The sequence below is a fragment of the Tubulanus polymorphus genome, chromosome 2 (genome assembly GCF_964204645.1).
Source record: "Tubulanus polymorphus chromosome 2, tnTubPoly1.2, whole genome shotgun sequence".
NCBI lineage: Eukaryota > Metazoa > Nemertea > Palaeonemertea > Tubulaniformes > Tubulanidae > Tubulanus > Tubulanus polymorphus.
In genome coordinates this window covers 17,255,181-17,272,906 of record NC_134026.1, presented here as the reverse complement: position 1 = coordinate 17,272,906, position 17,726 = coordinate 17,255,181, and the positions used below count along the sequence as shown (strand labels likewise).

Sequence of the window (17,726 nt, the reverse complement as noted above, 5' to 3'; positions counted from 1 at the left end):
CGGGAATTTCGGACTTCTGACATAATTGGAAAACTAATATAAGAAATAGGCTATAGCTGCAAAGCAGTGATAATAATTTTCTGCAAAGGTGCACCATGCTATTCAGAATGAAGGGAACAGTGGCGTTGGAAGTGCAGCGACTGCAGCGGCGATGGACGCTGCAATAATTTACTGAATGACGTTTTCATGGGCTTGCATGCTTGCAAGCCCATATTGCCATGACACGGATTGATAACTTGCTTGGGGAGTCGATAACTTTCGTTAGAAACTTTCTTGGGCTCTGATATTTACACACATTTAACGCAGTAATAAAATCTAGGTTCCTTTCGTATATTGGCTATATCGGTTGTCATTTTCATTGTTTTATGATTTTGTTTAATCGTTCTTGTTATTTCAACAGCGCATACCGACCTTGGTTGAGCGTGCGTGATCAGTCTTGAAATTGGTATTCATGCGCGGCATAGTGCTGCCGACAATTCAATTCATTCTTTATTGACACAATAAAAAATTTACTTTCACGTTTGAAAAAAATTCTTTTTATTTTCTTTTACTTTCATTGGGGGCTTGCATTAGCGGCCATTTGAAAAATCTCTGTATGAACATTTATATTTTTCAGTTTAGATATCTAAAACTTAAAACCCGCTTTTCTGTAAAATAAATTCTGAATTGAATTGAAGACTGGCTCCCTGTCTCTTCAAAGAGCCAGGGGGTGGTAGTCTATGGTGGCAATAAACTTTAGGAGTAAACTTTATCGGACGATCGCAGTGGATTGTTGTTTGAAGGAGATGCAACTTATTTTTGCTTAATGTCTTTATTATTTTAAAAAGAAAAATCGTGGCTCCTATCTATTTTCGTGTGCGGCTTCTCTTCACTTGGAGTCACTCGAGTTAGTCACGTTTTTTCTTTCAGCTGTAAAATTTTCTAAGCAAAATCATTTCAACAAATCCGATACGTAATCTAGCAATTATCAACACGATGATAGATTCCGTTAAGACACTACAATATTCAAATAACAACTATCCAAAAGCTTGCACTAACTTGGTCCACGTCTACAATAAAACCATTCCGATATTCCCAGTCCCCGTGTGTAACATTTGGTGTACGATGTACGACAACACCGATCTCTTAGCTCTTTAAGTAATCAGTTCAAAATTCGATTAATTCTACTACAGAAATACAAAACCACCATGCAAGCTTTCAGTACAACCATTTTTAGAATTTCTTTCTTGTTTTTTCTTTGAATACCATGTTTTTGAAGAAATTAAGTCAATTCGCCGCGGCAATATTAAGAATCTGTCCAAAATCGGCAGCAGCAATACAACATAGCTTCCAACGTGCCTGGGGAATTGTAGAAAATAGAAATATGTACTTATATCACACTGACAGATTCAAACGTTATGTGCCACCACTGTTAACGTGCTATGCGATTCATCCGGCTTTGAAACCAAACTCATCTAAGACGTACAATCAATGAATACAAATTGATGTGACTAGGCATTCATTCAAACTTCATGATATCAAAAAGAGATCGATTGTTTTTAAAGAAATCGATCCGTTCCATCACGACCTCAATTTGCTGCGTAAATCTACAGAGATAAGAATGTAAAAGGGATGATTTATTTGTTTTATGAAGTAAAATGTTTTTATTGAAATATTTGAATGTATACATACATTTTAGTTGTGGATTGGGGCAAGAAGCTATGAATGAATTAATGAATTACGAGTTGATTTGGTCTGGGTCTCGGACCGATATTGATATGGCTTTTATCGATTACTATATTTATACCGAAAAACAATTTATACTGGCAATACGCTTGATGAATATCAAATCTCGAAGGGTGATGTCTTGTCGTTGACCATTTCCATTCATATGTTTGACACTGAAATCAGCATTTTACATGTTCTAACAGTAAAATAATCAGAAAATGAGAACCTATATACATGTTCACAGTATTCATATTTTCACTGATCTTAGATTTTTAGGCTATTTGATAGTTGAAAAAAATATACTAGAAATAATTGACATCTGATATGCACCAGAAATACCTCCAAAGAAATGTATTTAGCGTCGGATATTGTGTCGAGAATTTCAGATTGATAGATTTTCAGATCTTCCAACCACACAGGGGCCGTATCTCACATAGAATTGAAGTACTGTACATCGGTACCGATCGGGTACTGCAAAAACATGCTTAATAATCCATTAACCCTTAACATGCCGTAGGCAACTGTAGTCAACACACTGAGGAACTGTACAATCTCGTGATATTATCATCACAACACTGCTGATCAGTTGATGCTGTTTAATCAATCATGTCACGTGGCTACATTCGATGTATTTAATAAATGATTTTTTCCTTTAATCGACTTTTCCAGTGGTTATTACTTGGTTGACTTATTTTGCATCATCTCAATGATAAGTCTTTAAACTGACTCCTAAAATGGAATAATCTTGACTTAACCTTTATTGATTACAATACAATTGATTACAAGTACTAATCACACATCGATGAGATGTACAATGTTACTAGTTTTTTATATTACTAGTTTGCCAATCTATGTAACTATTCCTAATAAGACTGCTTCTTCGAACCTCAGGACTCTAAAGTCCTCTTGTTTATCATAAAAGATTCATTTAATAATATATTAGTATGGATACGTTACCGAATGAGCAGTTAATCGTCTTAAAAGTGTGCTTAAAAACTATACAACAGTGACTAGATTGGAAGCAGGAGGTTTTTTAGCCCACTTGGAACTTAGTCCCTGAGGGATATTGCATTCACTTTTTGTCCGTCCATTGTCGTCCATTCGGACGTACTTAAAAATCGATGTTAAGTGGTATATCTTTTAGATGGTAGACCTGTTCAAACATATTCATGGTGGTACATATGATTGTAATCTAGTTATGCTAATTATATGGTTATATGGTATGCTAGTTATATGGTATACCACCAACAAATATATTAAGTGGTATTAGGGGCAAAATGATCAGTCCATGTATGACAACACTCATCTATCCTTTCTGAGGTGGTCTTCAACAATGACCCATAATAATAATAATAATGATAATAATAATAATAATAATAATAATAATAATAATAATAATAATAATAATAATAATAATAATAATAGTAATGCAACAATGACAACTACCCCGGTACATGAGATGATAGTCCAAATTCTTCATACTGACATCCACTTCTTAATATGTCAACTTTGATGCATGGGTTATGATAAATTGTGTCACTAGTGATGCAATGATTAAAATAAAAAAATGTGGCAGGGATATTGCAAATCTGAGTTGAGTATCTTACCTGGTACTGAGAGCTAATTGATTAGCAAATACCCGGCCTTAACTCAACAAAGGTCTCATTAAATATTAATACAAAGAGAAAGAAAATGTTGTTAAAAATCATCTTTTTATATTTTGCATTGGTGTAGCATCGCAATGGATGATAGTTAACAAAAAGATTTCAATCCATATCACTTAGCTTACCCCATTATCTCTCCGGGCAAAACCTTTCATATGAACTATAAAAAGGGAAAAAAATAGGTGAAGTTTTTACAATTCAATTCAACTTTTATAACCGTGTATCAGTGAAATGGAGACATTCCTGGTAAGAAGATTACAGTAACCAATACATGAGGCCTATTACGGAAATAGAAGTGACAAATACTTATCAATACAGATATCAGAGCATTACTATAAAAACCGGCGTATAAGTCTATGCGGCGTATAAGTCGAGGTCGATTTTTAGGCCTACATTTCATGATTTTAACATATATACGGCTTATAAGTCGAGTCCCTTCTCTTAGAAGAATAATTACTTGTATCATTATATTGAATAGTTTGTTTTGCTAACGATGTGCGCCTTCACCCACGCCGCCGCACGTCAGCCTGATTGCTGCTGTGTGTTAATCAATAGACTTGTTACACACACACTCGGGTATAATACACTACCATGCAGTGATACAGTAGTGTGAGTCACACGCTATATATATATATATATATATATATATATATATATATATATATATATAGCCTAATGTATTAAGCGCTCCAATGAGCGCGCATATACGAATACATCGTTTTAAATGAAGCTGTGTCAAAATGAAAGAAGTTTTTTCATTAAATAACTTTATTTATCATGAATAAATATTAAAACTTATATAGCAGTGAGAAGATGAACACTGTCTTTTTGTCTGGTCGAATCAATATTTCTTGTGACCTGAAAATACTTAGTAGAAAACTGTACTCGGCATATAAGTCAAGTTCAATAATTTAGTGGTAAAATCAAGGATTAAAAACTCGACTTATACGCCGGTTTTTACGGTATATCTCTAAAACAATTCATTGTCCTTATTTATTTATGTAGAAGACTGCCTTCTAACAAAATGACTAAGCATGGAATCAGAAACCAGTAGCTCTTGATAAAAAGGAAGCTGTTAACTATTTGGGGCCGGTCGCTCAAAAGTTGGTTAACTCCTAACGTGTCGTTAAATCACTTATCCTGTCTTATTTCTCAACGATACGATAAGTTTGGTTGCTCAAAAGTTATCGTTTCGTTAAATATCCATAACCAGTCGTTAAATTTAAACAACCTCCTGTAGCCATGTTAACGGCTTAATGTGTCCATTAACTTCAATAGAAAATGGCGCGACAACTTTTTTGGGGTGAACATTATGATAATTTAGTTTTGAATCGTAGACAATGGCCCCCTATACTCGAGCTTGAGCTGGCAGATGCGGAACTGCGAAAAAAATATCGATTCGGCAGACAGGGAATCGAATTGAAAATGGCTCGCGAAGAGAAACCAAAAGAAATCAAGCACTGAGCGCCGAAGAAATGGTCTTAATATCGCTGCACTATCTAGCGAGTGGGGCATTTATGTCGGTGATCGGTGATACATTTAAAGTTCACAAGTCGACAGTATCTCGATGTATTCACCATTTTTGTGAACTATGTCAGGAGATAATGTCTAGATTTATTCATTGGCCAATGACTGAGATAAATAACTATAACAAGAGAAGAAAAAGTCGAGGGATGGATTTTACCAGATGGCTGGATTTCCCAGAGTAATAGGGAGTGGTTGATTGCACACGTGTTCGAATCCAGTCACCCGGAGGCCCAAATGAGCATACATATGTGAACAGAAAAAATTTCCGTAGTTTGAATGTGCAAGGAATATGTGATAGTACCCGTAAGTAAGCAGCCTTGTAATTAATATGTGGTAAAACTTACCGTTGTCCTGGCAGATTCAATGATGTGAGTTGATATACTTATTTTTGAAATGAGTGGGCACTAGCCGGATTGCCGGTACTGGTAATTCATATCCCTTCCTTCTCCACACACAATACTCCTATGTCCGATGAAGGGTAGCTCCGAGAATATTCAAATCAGGGAATCATTTTTGTGGTAATTCATTCTCGAGAGAAATATTTGCCTTATAGATTTAATTGACTTCTAATCAATCGGACTGATAGAAATTAGTATAACAAGCCATTTTTCCATCATTCACAAGTGCAAATTCTGCCAATAACATCATATTAAAAAATGACATTTTACAAAAGGCCTAAAAAGCTGTGAAGCTGATTTAATCGAAGTGTCTCTTTCTACTTCTTCAGACACTGAAAATGAATGACATAAATGTTGCTCCTTTTTACCTTGAACATCCCTAATTTCAAGTAACAGTCATTTATACATTTTCCATTCTTTGTTTATAGTTCGTTTTATTAATGTTGTTGCAAGATAGCCGGGAAGTACACATGATAGCCACATATTCAGATCTTCAGGTTTACGTAGGTATGTTTCTGCCATCTGAGACCCACAAAAGGCTTACTAAACCTTAATAGTTATTTTAATGATGATTCCTCCATTGTAGATGGCTAGAGGCCCAGCCAGTTCATAATGATATAATTCTTGGTGATAGCTGATATGCGTGCCGTCCATATCTTATGACCCCTTACCTCAATCCGGCAAACAGACCCCAGAGAAATTATAGCGCGTAACGATCGAGCGGGTTTTTGGTGTACTAAAGAGACGTTTCCATGTTTTACATGGGGAGCTCAAAATTTCACCTGAACGTGCATCGAGAGTTGTTGTCACTGCAATGATCCTACACAACATTGCGATAGAATTGAACGAACCGGTGTTGGAACCAAGCTATAGAAGAGGAAGTAGAAGTTGAACCTTATACTGGGAATGATCCTCAGGGAAGACTTTACAGAGACCATCTTGCCAATACATATTTTGCATGAAGAGATTTCCATTGGATAATGTAGCCTTTATTTATTAATTTAAGAATATAACAATAACAATAATTCTTTTTCAATTAATTGATTTAAAACTTCCTTTCAATTATTGTTCTTTTCCAATAAGTTCATTTAGCTGCTTGAGTGACAATTCGTTGATATCGACAGTATTATATTGCCTCTTCAAGATTGCGATTTCTACTTGCAATTTCTCCATTTCGAGTTTACTTTTCGCTGATCCCAGTGCGATGCGCTCTTTGTCAGCTTCTAGCACCTTAAATGGTAAATAAGTCATACACAACTTATTGTAGCTGGTAGCCTCTAGAATGAAGAATTCGTTCAGTTCATGGGTCAATTGGGTTTACAATTTCACCTGGCAATGTAATTGGAGACGATCATCTGCGGTTTACCTTGATTGCCTCTTCAAGTTTTCAGCTGGAGTTGACTGTTGGGATATCTTCTTAGGCTGCAGAACTAACTCAACTTCGACATCATTAATGAATTCTTCTTCAGGGCCTACTTCAGATGAAACTGTAAAAGTTCGATTATTTCCTCCTCTTGGGTTTATAGGACGCGGCTAGGCCTACCAAGTCTTTAATGAAATTTCCAATGAGAAAAAAATACAAGAAAATAAGATGACCAGCCAGGTCAAGGTGATTTCTGAAAACAATTGAGCGTTTCCGAACCCGTCGATTATATTTCCTCATGTTCCAAACTTTCGGTATTGGTAATTAGCTTTCCAGGTTAAGAGCTTTATGTGGAGCGGTGTAGCCTGGTATATGTGCGATGAAATACTTCAATAGTTCAACTAGGCCTAACTGCATTTTGAACACTGCACCGGGATGAAAATGTATTTGAATTAGGTGACCAGTATTGTAAACTGTGTTGACATAGTGGGATTAAGCTCCAATTCAAGGACTACTCTACGAGATGTAATATCATTAATTATTCATTAGTTTGACCCTGACCTGTGACATCATTTGTAAGGAATCCCGACCAAATGTTAACAAAAGCAGACAGTTCAACTAACCGAATCAAAAAATCATGTTAATGGTCCGAATGCAATTAATCTTTTAGAAATCAAATACTCTTGTTGAATTAAAAATATACATACTCTCATCATTGACACCATCTTCAAGTTGAAAAGAGTCTAGATTAATTGTCCAGTGAAAGAAGGGTTTCCATCTTGGATCTTCAAGATTGCCTGGCTAATTTCCGAGATTTCTCGTGGTGGGGGACCTCCACCAGTTTTCTTGATGCCCTTTTTGTATACCGATTTCTCCTGCTTAGCGTTTGTATTTAACTGTCGCCACTTCTCCCTAACTTCCTCCACTGACCTCACCTAACGAGTCGTTAAGCTTAACGACTCGTTAAAGTTAACCAACTTTTGAGCAACCGGCCCCTGATTGCTTCAATAGTTTTCAACAGGTAATAATGATATCTAGATGGTAGTACCACCATAAAGATGGACTAATCTTATAAATGTATACCACTTACTTAAGACAGCTAGATGGTAGTACCACCTAAAAGTTGGACTAATCTAATAAATGTATACCACTTAATAACGACAGCTAGATGGTAGTACTGGTATCATTCGTAACATTGGAACTGATGGTCCGATTTTCACAAAATAAAGACGACAGTAATCAGTGTTAGATTCAGAACAACTTTGTCGCTGGTTGTACTGATCTCAGTGCTGATCTAAATGGTAGTTGGACTAATCTAATAAATGGATACCACCTAATTACGATAGCTAGATGGTAGTACCACCTTAATGATGGACCTATCAAATAAATGTATACCACCTAATTACGATAGCTAGATTGTTGTACCACCTTAAAGTTGGACTAATCTAATGAATGTATACCATCTAATTATGATAGCTAGATGGTAGTACCACCTTAAAGTCAAACTATATCTTTATATCTATACCAACATATATAAGAAGTGCAATGAATTATCATATTTGTATATTTTCCAACATATTCAAAGTTTTCAAACAATCAAATGTATGAGCAAGCCAGATGCGTGAAAAAATAAGATTATAGACTATTATAGATTATTAGACTTTGAACTAATTTTCTTGATGTCGTTGTTTATCTTCTAGACACCGTAATGTCTATTGTATGAATGCGTCATATTCTGTTTGTATTTAGTATCAACGCGTTTCACTTTTCCTAATTTTGGCCAATGCGTTTTTAGTTCTGATTTACTGATAGGTAACCTAGTACGAATGTTCCTACCGAAGAGAAGCTGTGCTGGACTATAGCCAGTAGCTGCAAAAGGTGTCGATCTGTACGACAAGAGAGCAAGATGTGGATCTTTTTGTCTTAATATCTTCTTAGCAGTTTGTACGGCTCTCTCCGCCGCACCATTTGACTGAGGGTATCTGGGACTCGACATGTCATGTGAGAAGTTCCAGGAATTCGTGAATTGTTTAAACTCGGTTCTCATAAACTGACTACCGTTATCAGTAAATAAACGTTGAGGGATGCCATGACCCGAGAACACTGACTTAAGTTTATCAATTACAGATGCTGAGGATGGTAACTTATGACCCATTCTCATTATTTCCCATAGCGAGAAAAGTAATCAACGATAATCAAGTAGTGGTATTTATCATATTCACATAAGTCAGCGCCTATATGTATCCAGGGACCAGATGGCAACTCGGTGGATATCAAAGGTTCTTTCCTTTGGGCTGGAGAATTCTCATTACACAGTTGGCATTTACCCACTAGTTCCGCTATTTTATGACTGATGTGAGGCCACCAAACACTGAGTTTCGCGCGATTTCGGCATTTAGTTATGCCCATGTGGCCGTCATGAATTTTGTCAAGCATTTCTTCGCGCATATTATCCGGGACCACGATTTTGTTACCATGCAAGATTAACCCTTGATACTCGCTTGGTGAACCACGCTCACTAAAATACGGAACAAATTCTTTTGGAATCTCTCTAGCATGACGTGGCCAACCGTCAATAATAAATTTTCGTAACGCAATTTCGTAACGTTTTGTCAATTTTCGATTGCTCGCGTAGTCTGTTAGTTATTTCGTCAGATGTAAATCTGTTCATGCCTAGGGCTGAGATTTGAGCGGTAACACAATTTTCCCGCTCATGATCACTCTCATCAAAGTTATTCTGTAGTGGCGCCCTCGACAATGCCTCCGACACTGCCATTTCTTTGCCTGGCACATACGTTGCTTTACAATTAAACCTCATTAATCGTATGACCAACCGTTGGCATCTGATCGGGATTCTGTCAAGATCTTTCTAGTTAATTATTGGTATCAATGGCTTATGATCGGTAATAAGCTGAAATTGACCTAGACCGACGAGATATTTTGCGAATTTCTCGCAAGCCCAGACTGAGGGCAAACATTCTTTTTCAATTTGCACCCATCGTTTCTCAGTTAGGGTTAGTGTCCGCGAACAGAATGCTACAGCTTTTAAGTGGTCGCCGTGACGTCGGAATACAGCACCGCCGATCCCGTACTGTGAACTGTCAACGCTGACAGTCACAGGTTTGTTTATGTCGAAAAATGCTAATGTTGGCGCCTGTGTGATGAGTTGCTTTACACGTGAGAATGAAGTACGCTGAGCCAGTCCCCAGAACCACGCGGTGTCAGACCGCAGTAGTTCGAGGATTCGGCCATCTCATGGGATAGGTTTTCAATGCAATGTCCTAGATAATTTACCATGCCTATGAACCTACGCAGTTCTGTGACACTTTCTGGCTGTTTATAATCCAAATTAGCTTTAACTTTCTTAGACTGTGGTCTTATACCGTTTGACGCAATGACATGCCCTAAAAACTCAATCTCAGATTTGCTAAACTCACACTTCTTTCAATTTAATTTCAAACCTGCTGCCTTAATGGCGCCCATAACCTGTGTCAGTCTATGGTCATGTTCTTTCTGGTTACGCCCATGAACAATGATATTGTCTTGAAATATTTCCACACCATCAATATCTTTCAAAACGTCCTCCATCTTTCTGATGCACTAGAAATACCAAACGGCAAATGCTTGAATCTGAACCTGCCTATAGGAGTTATGAACGTTGTAAGGAGCGAGCTTCCATAATCCAGGCCTAGTTGCCAGTAACCGGATGAACAGTCCAGTTTACTGAAAATTTTGGAATCTGCCATTTTGTGCAGTATTGCCTGCGTATCAGGTCGCATGTATTTTGCACGTTTTACGGCCTGATTTAATTTGCGAAGGTCACAGCAGATACGAACGTTGCCATTTGGTTTTAACACGGGGACAATGGGAGCACACCATTCAGTGGGCTCGGTTACAGGTTCAAAAACGTCGTGTGACTGCATTCTTTTTAACTCTTTAACCGTTTTATCCACCAAAGGTAAGGGAATCCGCCTGGGACATTTAACGCTGTATGGAGTCACATTTTCATCGACCTTGATATTGACTGGGTCGCCCTTTAATAATCCCAGTTCTCCAAAAACAAATTCGGAGCTTTTTCTTAATAGAAAACATACGCTTTATCAGACCCATGGACTCTGCAGCCCCACGACCTAACAAATTGTCACACTCTTCTTAAACAACATGTATTTTAATTCTGTGTGATCTAGTTTCATCATTTACCACGTTAATACTTGTATAGAAGTAACCTAAGTTATGCAGCTTACCACCGGGACTAGTTAACCTTATTTTAGGTTTACAAAGTTTCGGACTCTCTTCAATTTTATCATACTGAGTCTTACTAATAACCGTGCAATCGGCACCTGTGTCTATCTTGAAGTTAACCATAGTACTTACAATGTTAGTCCGTAATCTCCATTCCGGTGATTTCTCCATGTCGCCATTAGAGATATTATCGGCACGTATCGTGTCCATGAAAAAGTTAGAACTTTCACTGGAGTCACTCTCGTAATAGTCATCTTCATCATATTCCCGAATAAAACTTATGTTTTTCGTATTGCAACACCTCACGAAGTGATTTAGTTTTTGACACTTACTACAGTTCTTTCCGTACACTGGACATTGTCCTCTCCTGTGAGATCTATCGCAATATCGGCACTTTCCGGCATTTCCTCGAAAGTCTCTTCTTTGATCGGGGTTCCTCGCATTACCCGTAATCCGTTGATCGTGATTCCTCGCACTATTATTCGTAATCCCTCTATCTGTGCGTCCTCTCTGTCCCTGTGTTCGGAACCGTTGTCTACCCCGGATACTCTCCACCGTCAACGCTTCCTCTTTTCTGTTGTGTTCTTTTACTAGTTCTGTTTGACGGGATATTTCGATTGCTTTTTCCAATGTTAAGTCGTCGATCTTTTGTAACTTGGCAGATATTTGCTTATCCTGCAAGCCTATCACTAGCTTGTCCCGAATCGTGTCGCTCTTGGCGGGAAAATCACAGTTTTCAGCAAGAGTATGCAACGCGCGAACATATTCTTCAATACTTTCCCCTGACTTCTGAGATCTCTCCTGAAATTTCGATCGCTCAAAAATCACGTTTCGTTTCGGAATGAAATAATTTTCGAATAATTCCACGGTTTCCTCCTACCTTCTGACTACCTTCCCAGCTGTATCCGTTTTCTTTTTGAACACGAATTGATCAAAAATATTGTCCGCTTCTTCCCCTAAGCAATATAGAAGGGTATTGATCTGGACTTCATCTGAGTCCTGGGATAGCTTGCTAGCTATCCTGAAACGGCTAAATCGTCTTATCCACGCCGGCCACTTCGCGGGACTTAATAAAATCAAAACCCTCTGGGGGTTTAAACATAGAATTCATATTGTATCCGTTATTAGGAGCGTCCTAACATCCAACAAACAATATCTAACGTATAAGGGAGCGTCCCTCACTATAGAAAATCCGTTGTTTCAACCGCTGCCACCATGTAATGATGGGAGAGCCTAAGTATCGAAGTTAACAGGGTATTGATCTGGACCTCATCTGAGTCCTGGGATAGCTTGCTAGCTATCCTGAAACGGCTAAATCGTCTTATCCACGCCGGCCACTTCGCGGGACTTAAGAAAATCAAAACCCTCTGGGGGTTTAAACATAGAATTCATATTGTATCCGTTATTAGGAGCGTCCTAACATCAAACAAACAATATCTAACGTATAAGGGAGCGTCCCTCACTATAGAAAATCCGTTGTCTCAACCGCTGCCACCATGTAATGATGGGAGAGCCTAAGCATCGAAGTTAACAAGACGGCATTTGGCATTAGACTCGTTTATTTAACATATACACATTTTTACAGGATTGTACACGTATAATACAAAACAGATGTTGGACAAAGCAACAGTTCATCACACACGTCACTGTTATCTTCTCCCAGTTTTTCATTATTTATAAATGGAAGGCCCTGGTTTACTTCTTCCTGGTTTACTTAATGGAAAATTATCAAGGATTCCAGGTAAGTATTCACACCATAGATGATTAACTGACGGATAAAATAGTACCACCTATTATTTCAAATCATAGCGTCTAATGATATACCACCTAGCAAACACTGTTAAGATGGTATTTTGTATGATCTTTGGACGAATGTTATTAATGGCAGTGCCCAGAAACTGTCCAATAACATACCATCCAGCAAGTAGCATCAAGATGGTACTTTGAACTAAATGATAATCTATGTACTGTACATAGTCATTAAGGTTTTTCCACAGTAAGATCCTAATTACAGTGGCCATACGATTAAATGTTCGATTTCCATTCATTTTGAATTGGACTGAGGTTTTTATTATGCCCTCACAATGCGCTGTGGGGGGCATACTGTATTCGATTCATCGTCTGTCAGTCCGTCTGTCTGTCTGTTGGTAAGTCTGTCTGTCCGTCCATCTGTCCGCAGTGGTTTCCGTGCCCTAGTAGCTTAACCCTTCAACAGATTTTCTTCAAATTCAACTGTTGTGTTGTACTGTATGAGGTGAGTAACTGATTAGATTTTTGGTCCTGTACATCCAAGGTCAAGAAAACAGGAAGCCATTTTGTGAATTTCATTTCCGGGCTCTAACTCATAAACGGTTTAAGATAACTTACTGAAATTCTATGGATGGGTTGTCCTAGGAACCGTGGGTAACTGATTAGATTTCAGGTCATGTTGGTCAAAAGTCAAGGTTACTAGAAGCTGTTATGTATTTTTCATTTCGGGGCTCTATCTCATAGATGGTTTAAGATAATTTGGTGACAACTTTTGGCTGGGTTATCCTAAAGACCGTGAGTAACTGATTATATTTCGGATCCTGTAGGTCAATGGTCAAGGTCACCAGGAGCTGTTTTGTATTTTTCATACCCGGGCTCTTAATTCATAAACGGTATAAGGTAACTTTGTGAAATTTCATCGTTGGGTTACCCAAGAGACCTGATTAGATTTCGAGTCCTGTAGGTCAAAGGTCAAGGTCACCGGAAGCCGTTTTGTATTTTTTATTTCCTGCCTTCAGAAATAGGTCGACATACACTTGGGTGTATTTTACACTCAGGCATTTCACCTGATGTGGGGGCATCAATCGTCTTCAGCGGCATTCTAATTATCTTAAGGGTCCTAATTGTCTATGGAGAATGACTGTTAGGCAAAGATGACACCATAGATGATTAACTGACCGATAAAATAATACCACCTATTATTTAAAATCATAGCGTCCAATGATATACCACCTGGCAAACACTTAAGATGGAATCTTGTATGATCTTTGGACAATTGTTATTAATGGCAGTGCCCAGAAACTGTCCAATAACATACCATCCAGCAAGTAGCACCAAGATGGTACTTTGAACTAAATGAAAATCTATGCACTGTACATAGTCGTAAAGGCTTTTTCCACAGGAAGATCCTAATTACAGTGGCCATAAGATTAAATGTTGGATTTTCATTCATTTTGAATTGGGCTAAGGTTTTTTTTATCTAAAGCGTCCTAATTGTTTATGGAGAATGACTGATAGGCAAAGATGACACCAGAGATGATTAACTGACTGATAAAATAATACCACCTATTATTTCAAATCATAGCGTCCAATGATGTACCACCTAGCAAACACTGTTAAGATGGTATTTTGTAAGATCTTTGGACAAATGTAATTAATGGCAAGTGCCCAGAAACTGTCCAATAACATATTATCGATCAAGTAGCATCAAGATGGTACTTTGAACTAAAAGATAGTCTATGCAGTGTACAAAGTCATAAAGGTTTTCCACAGGAAGATCCTAATTACAGTGGCCATAAAGCAGGCAAAAATGATGGTTACTGTTAGTGTGAGCATAAGTATGAAAATTAGGAAGCAACAAATATAATTTCCATTTTTAACCCACTTAGGACTTAAGTCTCAGCTTATTGCGTTCACTTTTCGTCCGTCCGTTCGTCCGTCCGTAGACGGAATCCAGTTTTGAAGACGCTTCAAGGTAATGTCTTGATATTTGGTTCATACATGTATCTACCCTAGACACATCTTTAGCCCAAAAACTGGCCCTGTCAGAATCTAGATGGCCGACTGCTAGCCATTGTTGTTCGCCAAAATCAGCACGTTTTACACGTTTTTGAACTTTTTGAGGGAAATTTGAAGACGTCTTGATCAATAACCTTGATATTTCGTATAAATTTGTTGTAGCTCATTACGTGTTCTATGATTGTGGTGAGTTTCGAGGTCATTAGTTTTGGTATAGGGGGGGGGGGGGCGTTGAATAATACAATATCTTAGTATTTTTATATTATATTTGTACCAATCCATATTTTGTTACCGAAATCTATTGCAAAGTTGTAGCTCATGACATCGTCTATGATTGTGGTGAGTTTTAAGGAAATTAGTTATTCTATATAGTCACCAGGGGGCGTTGAATAGTAGAATACCCTAGTATTTCCTTATTATATTGGTACCTAGGCATATTTTGTTACCATGATCAATTTCAATGTTGTAGTTCATGACATGTTCTATGATTGTGGTGAGTTTCAAGGTCATTGGGTTTTGAATATGGTCACCAGGGGGCGTTGAATAGTAAGTAACTTAGTATTTCCATATTAAATTTGTAACAAGGCAATTTTATTATCACAATCAATTTCAAAATCGTAGCTGCTGACATGTTCTATGATTGTGGTGAGTTTCAAGGTCATTGGTTTTTGTATATGGTCACCAGGGGGCGTTGAATATTGAAATTGTTAGATTGTTGAGCATTTGAAACCACTTCCCAAGTGGGCATGGTGTCCCTGGACCCCTAGTTTCTCGTCTCGTCTCGCAAAGTACATTATGGCTACTGCTTATGATCTATTAGGCAGCCAACTGATACATAGTATTTGCTAAGGTGTAGGCCTATCTATGTTTAGGGATTAAAAATATTTGCGTCTGACATGGTTGCTATTTGTAGAAGTTACTCCAGACCAACTGTACGAGGATGTTTCCTAAATAAGTTATTATTAATCATTAAAACCCTTAAGAATTTTAAAGACTCTTGCTTGGCCTAAGCATATTACTTTACCAGATGATCATACAATTAGAATGTAAACTGTAACAATATAATATTTCAAAATATGGTAAAAAGGAACGTACTTCATATGTTCTATGCTAATGCCTTCTATCATATCTTGCATAACTGGAAAACTCATATGTGATCAAGAAACGACTGGTGGATTTTTGTGTTTTACAGTTCCCCATTCTGTAAATATGATAATTCAAAAAAAAGCTACAGGCCGACACATTGCGTTGCTTAATTACCTTGATAGATGAAAAGTGGATTATGTCTGTCGAAGGAAAAAACTTAGGCATACTTGAATCAAGCCCAATTAATACCAATTTCCCCAAGATTTTAACCTGATTGCTAAGACTAACAGTCAAAAAGAAGGCAAATCATTTTAACATTTGAATTTTTTCTTAATTAGTGTGCTTGCGGCTAAATCAATCCATGTACACCCTCTATAGCACGGTTTCATGAAGTGTACATATTTTCATGCACCTTAAGTCACAGGGATTATTTTTTTTGTAAAATTGAGGGCCCTGGTTGGGCTCACTGGCTTACTGGTCTTCATTGTGCTGCAGTGTGCCTGTTCTGATGCTCGGGTAAGTGATCTCTTTACGTTGCAATAGAGCGTAAATCTTATCTACCAAAGCCTCCGACCCACCATCCTTGTGCTACGTTATTTGTAGCAAAAACCATAGGAAAGGAAGGAAATTTTGCAATTTTTGGAACTGAAATTTGTATTAACAGTACTTACCTTACCCTGGTGGGAGTCCAAGCCCCCTGCCACACTTCAGCGGTATTCTTGTGAACAGTTTAGCAAAAAGTAGGTAAAAGATATTATCTTGGCTTTCATAAGGCACTGAATTGGGGTTGTATGGAATAATCATTGACGATCCCACCAAATTAAGAGAATCCTGACAAATACCCAAAGAGGGTAATGAGGAGGCTACTATTTGGGAGTACACATTTAAGTTCCAAATATTTTAGTCAAGTTGATTATTCTGACTAACAATCAAGTATTTCTTCAGAAAATTATCACTTTATCGATTCATTCTTCTTTATTTTTATTTATTCAGGTTATTGATTATATACGAGACCTACCTACATTACTACGCCACGCATTCACAGAATTCTTCACATGGAATGGACTTTTGTTGGTGTTTCGAGTACGAATTATTATATGCTTCGTTGCTGTACTTCTGTACTTTGTCACACCTTTCGATATCATCCCAGAAGCTGCCTTCGGAATATTTGGGTTCCTTGATGATTTTTTTATATTGTTCATGCTGGCTATTTACATCAGTATTATATATCGACAAGCAGTGGAAGAAAGAGCACATTACTAGTGATTTGTTTAGCTAACATGTGTAGCTGGTGTTGTTAGTTTTGTTTTTAGTATCTATTCATTTCGTAGACTGATTTTGTCATGTCACTGATTGTGCTTATGATGAATATCTAGTCTTTTTTAACCAACCATTTATGGATAATTTCATAAAATCGAACTAAATTATGAATATTAACAAAGAAACTCATCCATATTCGCATTCCCTCCCGTAAGGTTAAGTGTCTTGTATTCCAATATCGATTTTTGTTATCATTCATAGACCTAATGGTTACAATATGATTTGTTTTTCATAGAAGGCAAATCATGTTCAAGATAAATATGCCTTGAAGCTGTTTTTCTAACAATGTATCAAATGGAAGTAAAAGTATTTTGAATGCTCATATATGAAATTAGTTATCGTGTTTTTGGGATCCGTTTCACGAAAGTCAAGTTCCATATGGAGAACCATGGGCCTTTGTTGAGTTCACCTGTATGAATTAATCTGCAGTTCAAGTGTTGGAAAAGCATAATAACCTGGTAAAAGAACTGGCTATTGAGAACTATATCCATGACACATCTGGACTATGTTGGTACTATCTAAGACAATCAATCAGTAAAATTAGTAAATACTTAGAAGATGACGCGTGTAGGGCCTTGCTTAAGGTTACTGACATAACCAGACTATCGTGATCACTCAGGTATCGTGATAACGATTGAACACTATATCCGT

At 37.5% G+C, this 17,726-nt stretch overlaps 1 protein-coding gene and 1 long non-coding RNA gene across 5 annotated transcripts in view; one reads left to right on the top strand and one right to left on the bottom strand.

The window, feature by feature from the left end:
- Positions 1-17,370, top strand: part of LOC141899606 (E3 ubiquitin-protein ligase RNF170-like) — a 123,935-nt gene extending 106,565 nt beyond the window's left edge. For 2 of the 4 annotated variants that reach the window (XM_074786015.1, XM_074786014.1), the window contains one exon: positions 16,749-17,370. In XM_074786015.1, coding sequence (XP_074642116.1) covers positions 16,749-17,018 — 270 coding nt within the window. In that variant the 3' untranslated portion in view covers positions 17,019-17,370. Of the gene's footprint in view, positions 1-5,724; positions 5,804-5,882; positions 5,902-16,748 lie in introns of those variants that run through there. The other 2 variants (XM_074786017.1, XM_074786016.1) reach the window with 2 other exon arrangements.
- On the bottom strand, positions 2,053-3,908 carry LOC141899609 (uncharacterized). The gene is made up of 3 exons (XR_012618636.1): positions 3,829-3,908; positions 3,497-3,531; positions 2,053-2,436 (listed from the first exon to the last, which is right to left on the bottom strand). It is a non-coding gene; the product is annotated as an uncharacterized LOC141899609 (long non-coding RNA).
- Positions 17,371-17,726: the final 356 nt, after the last annotated feature.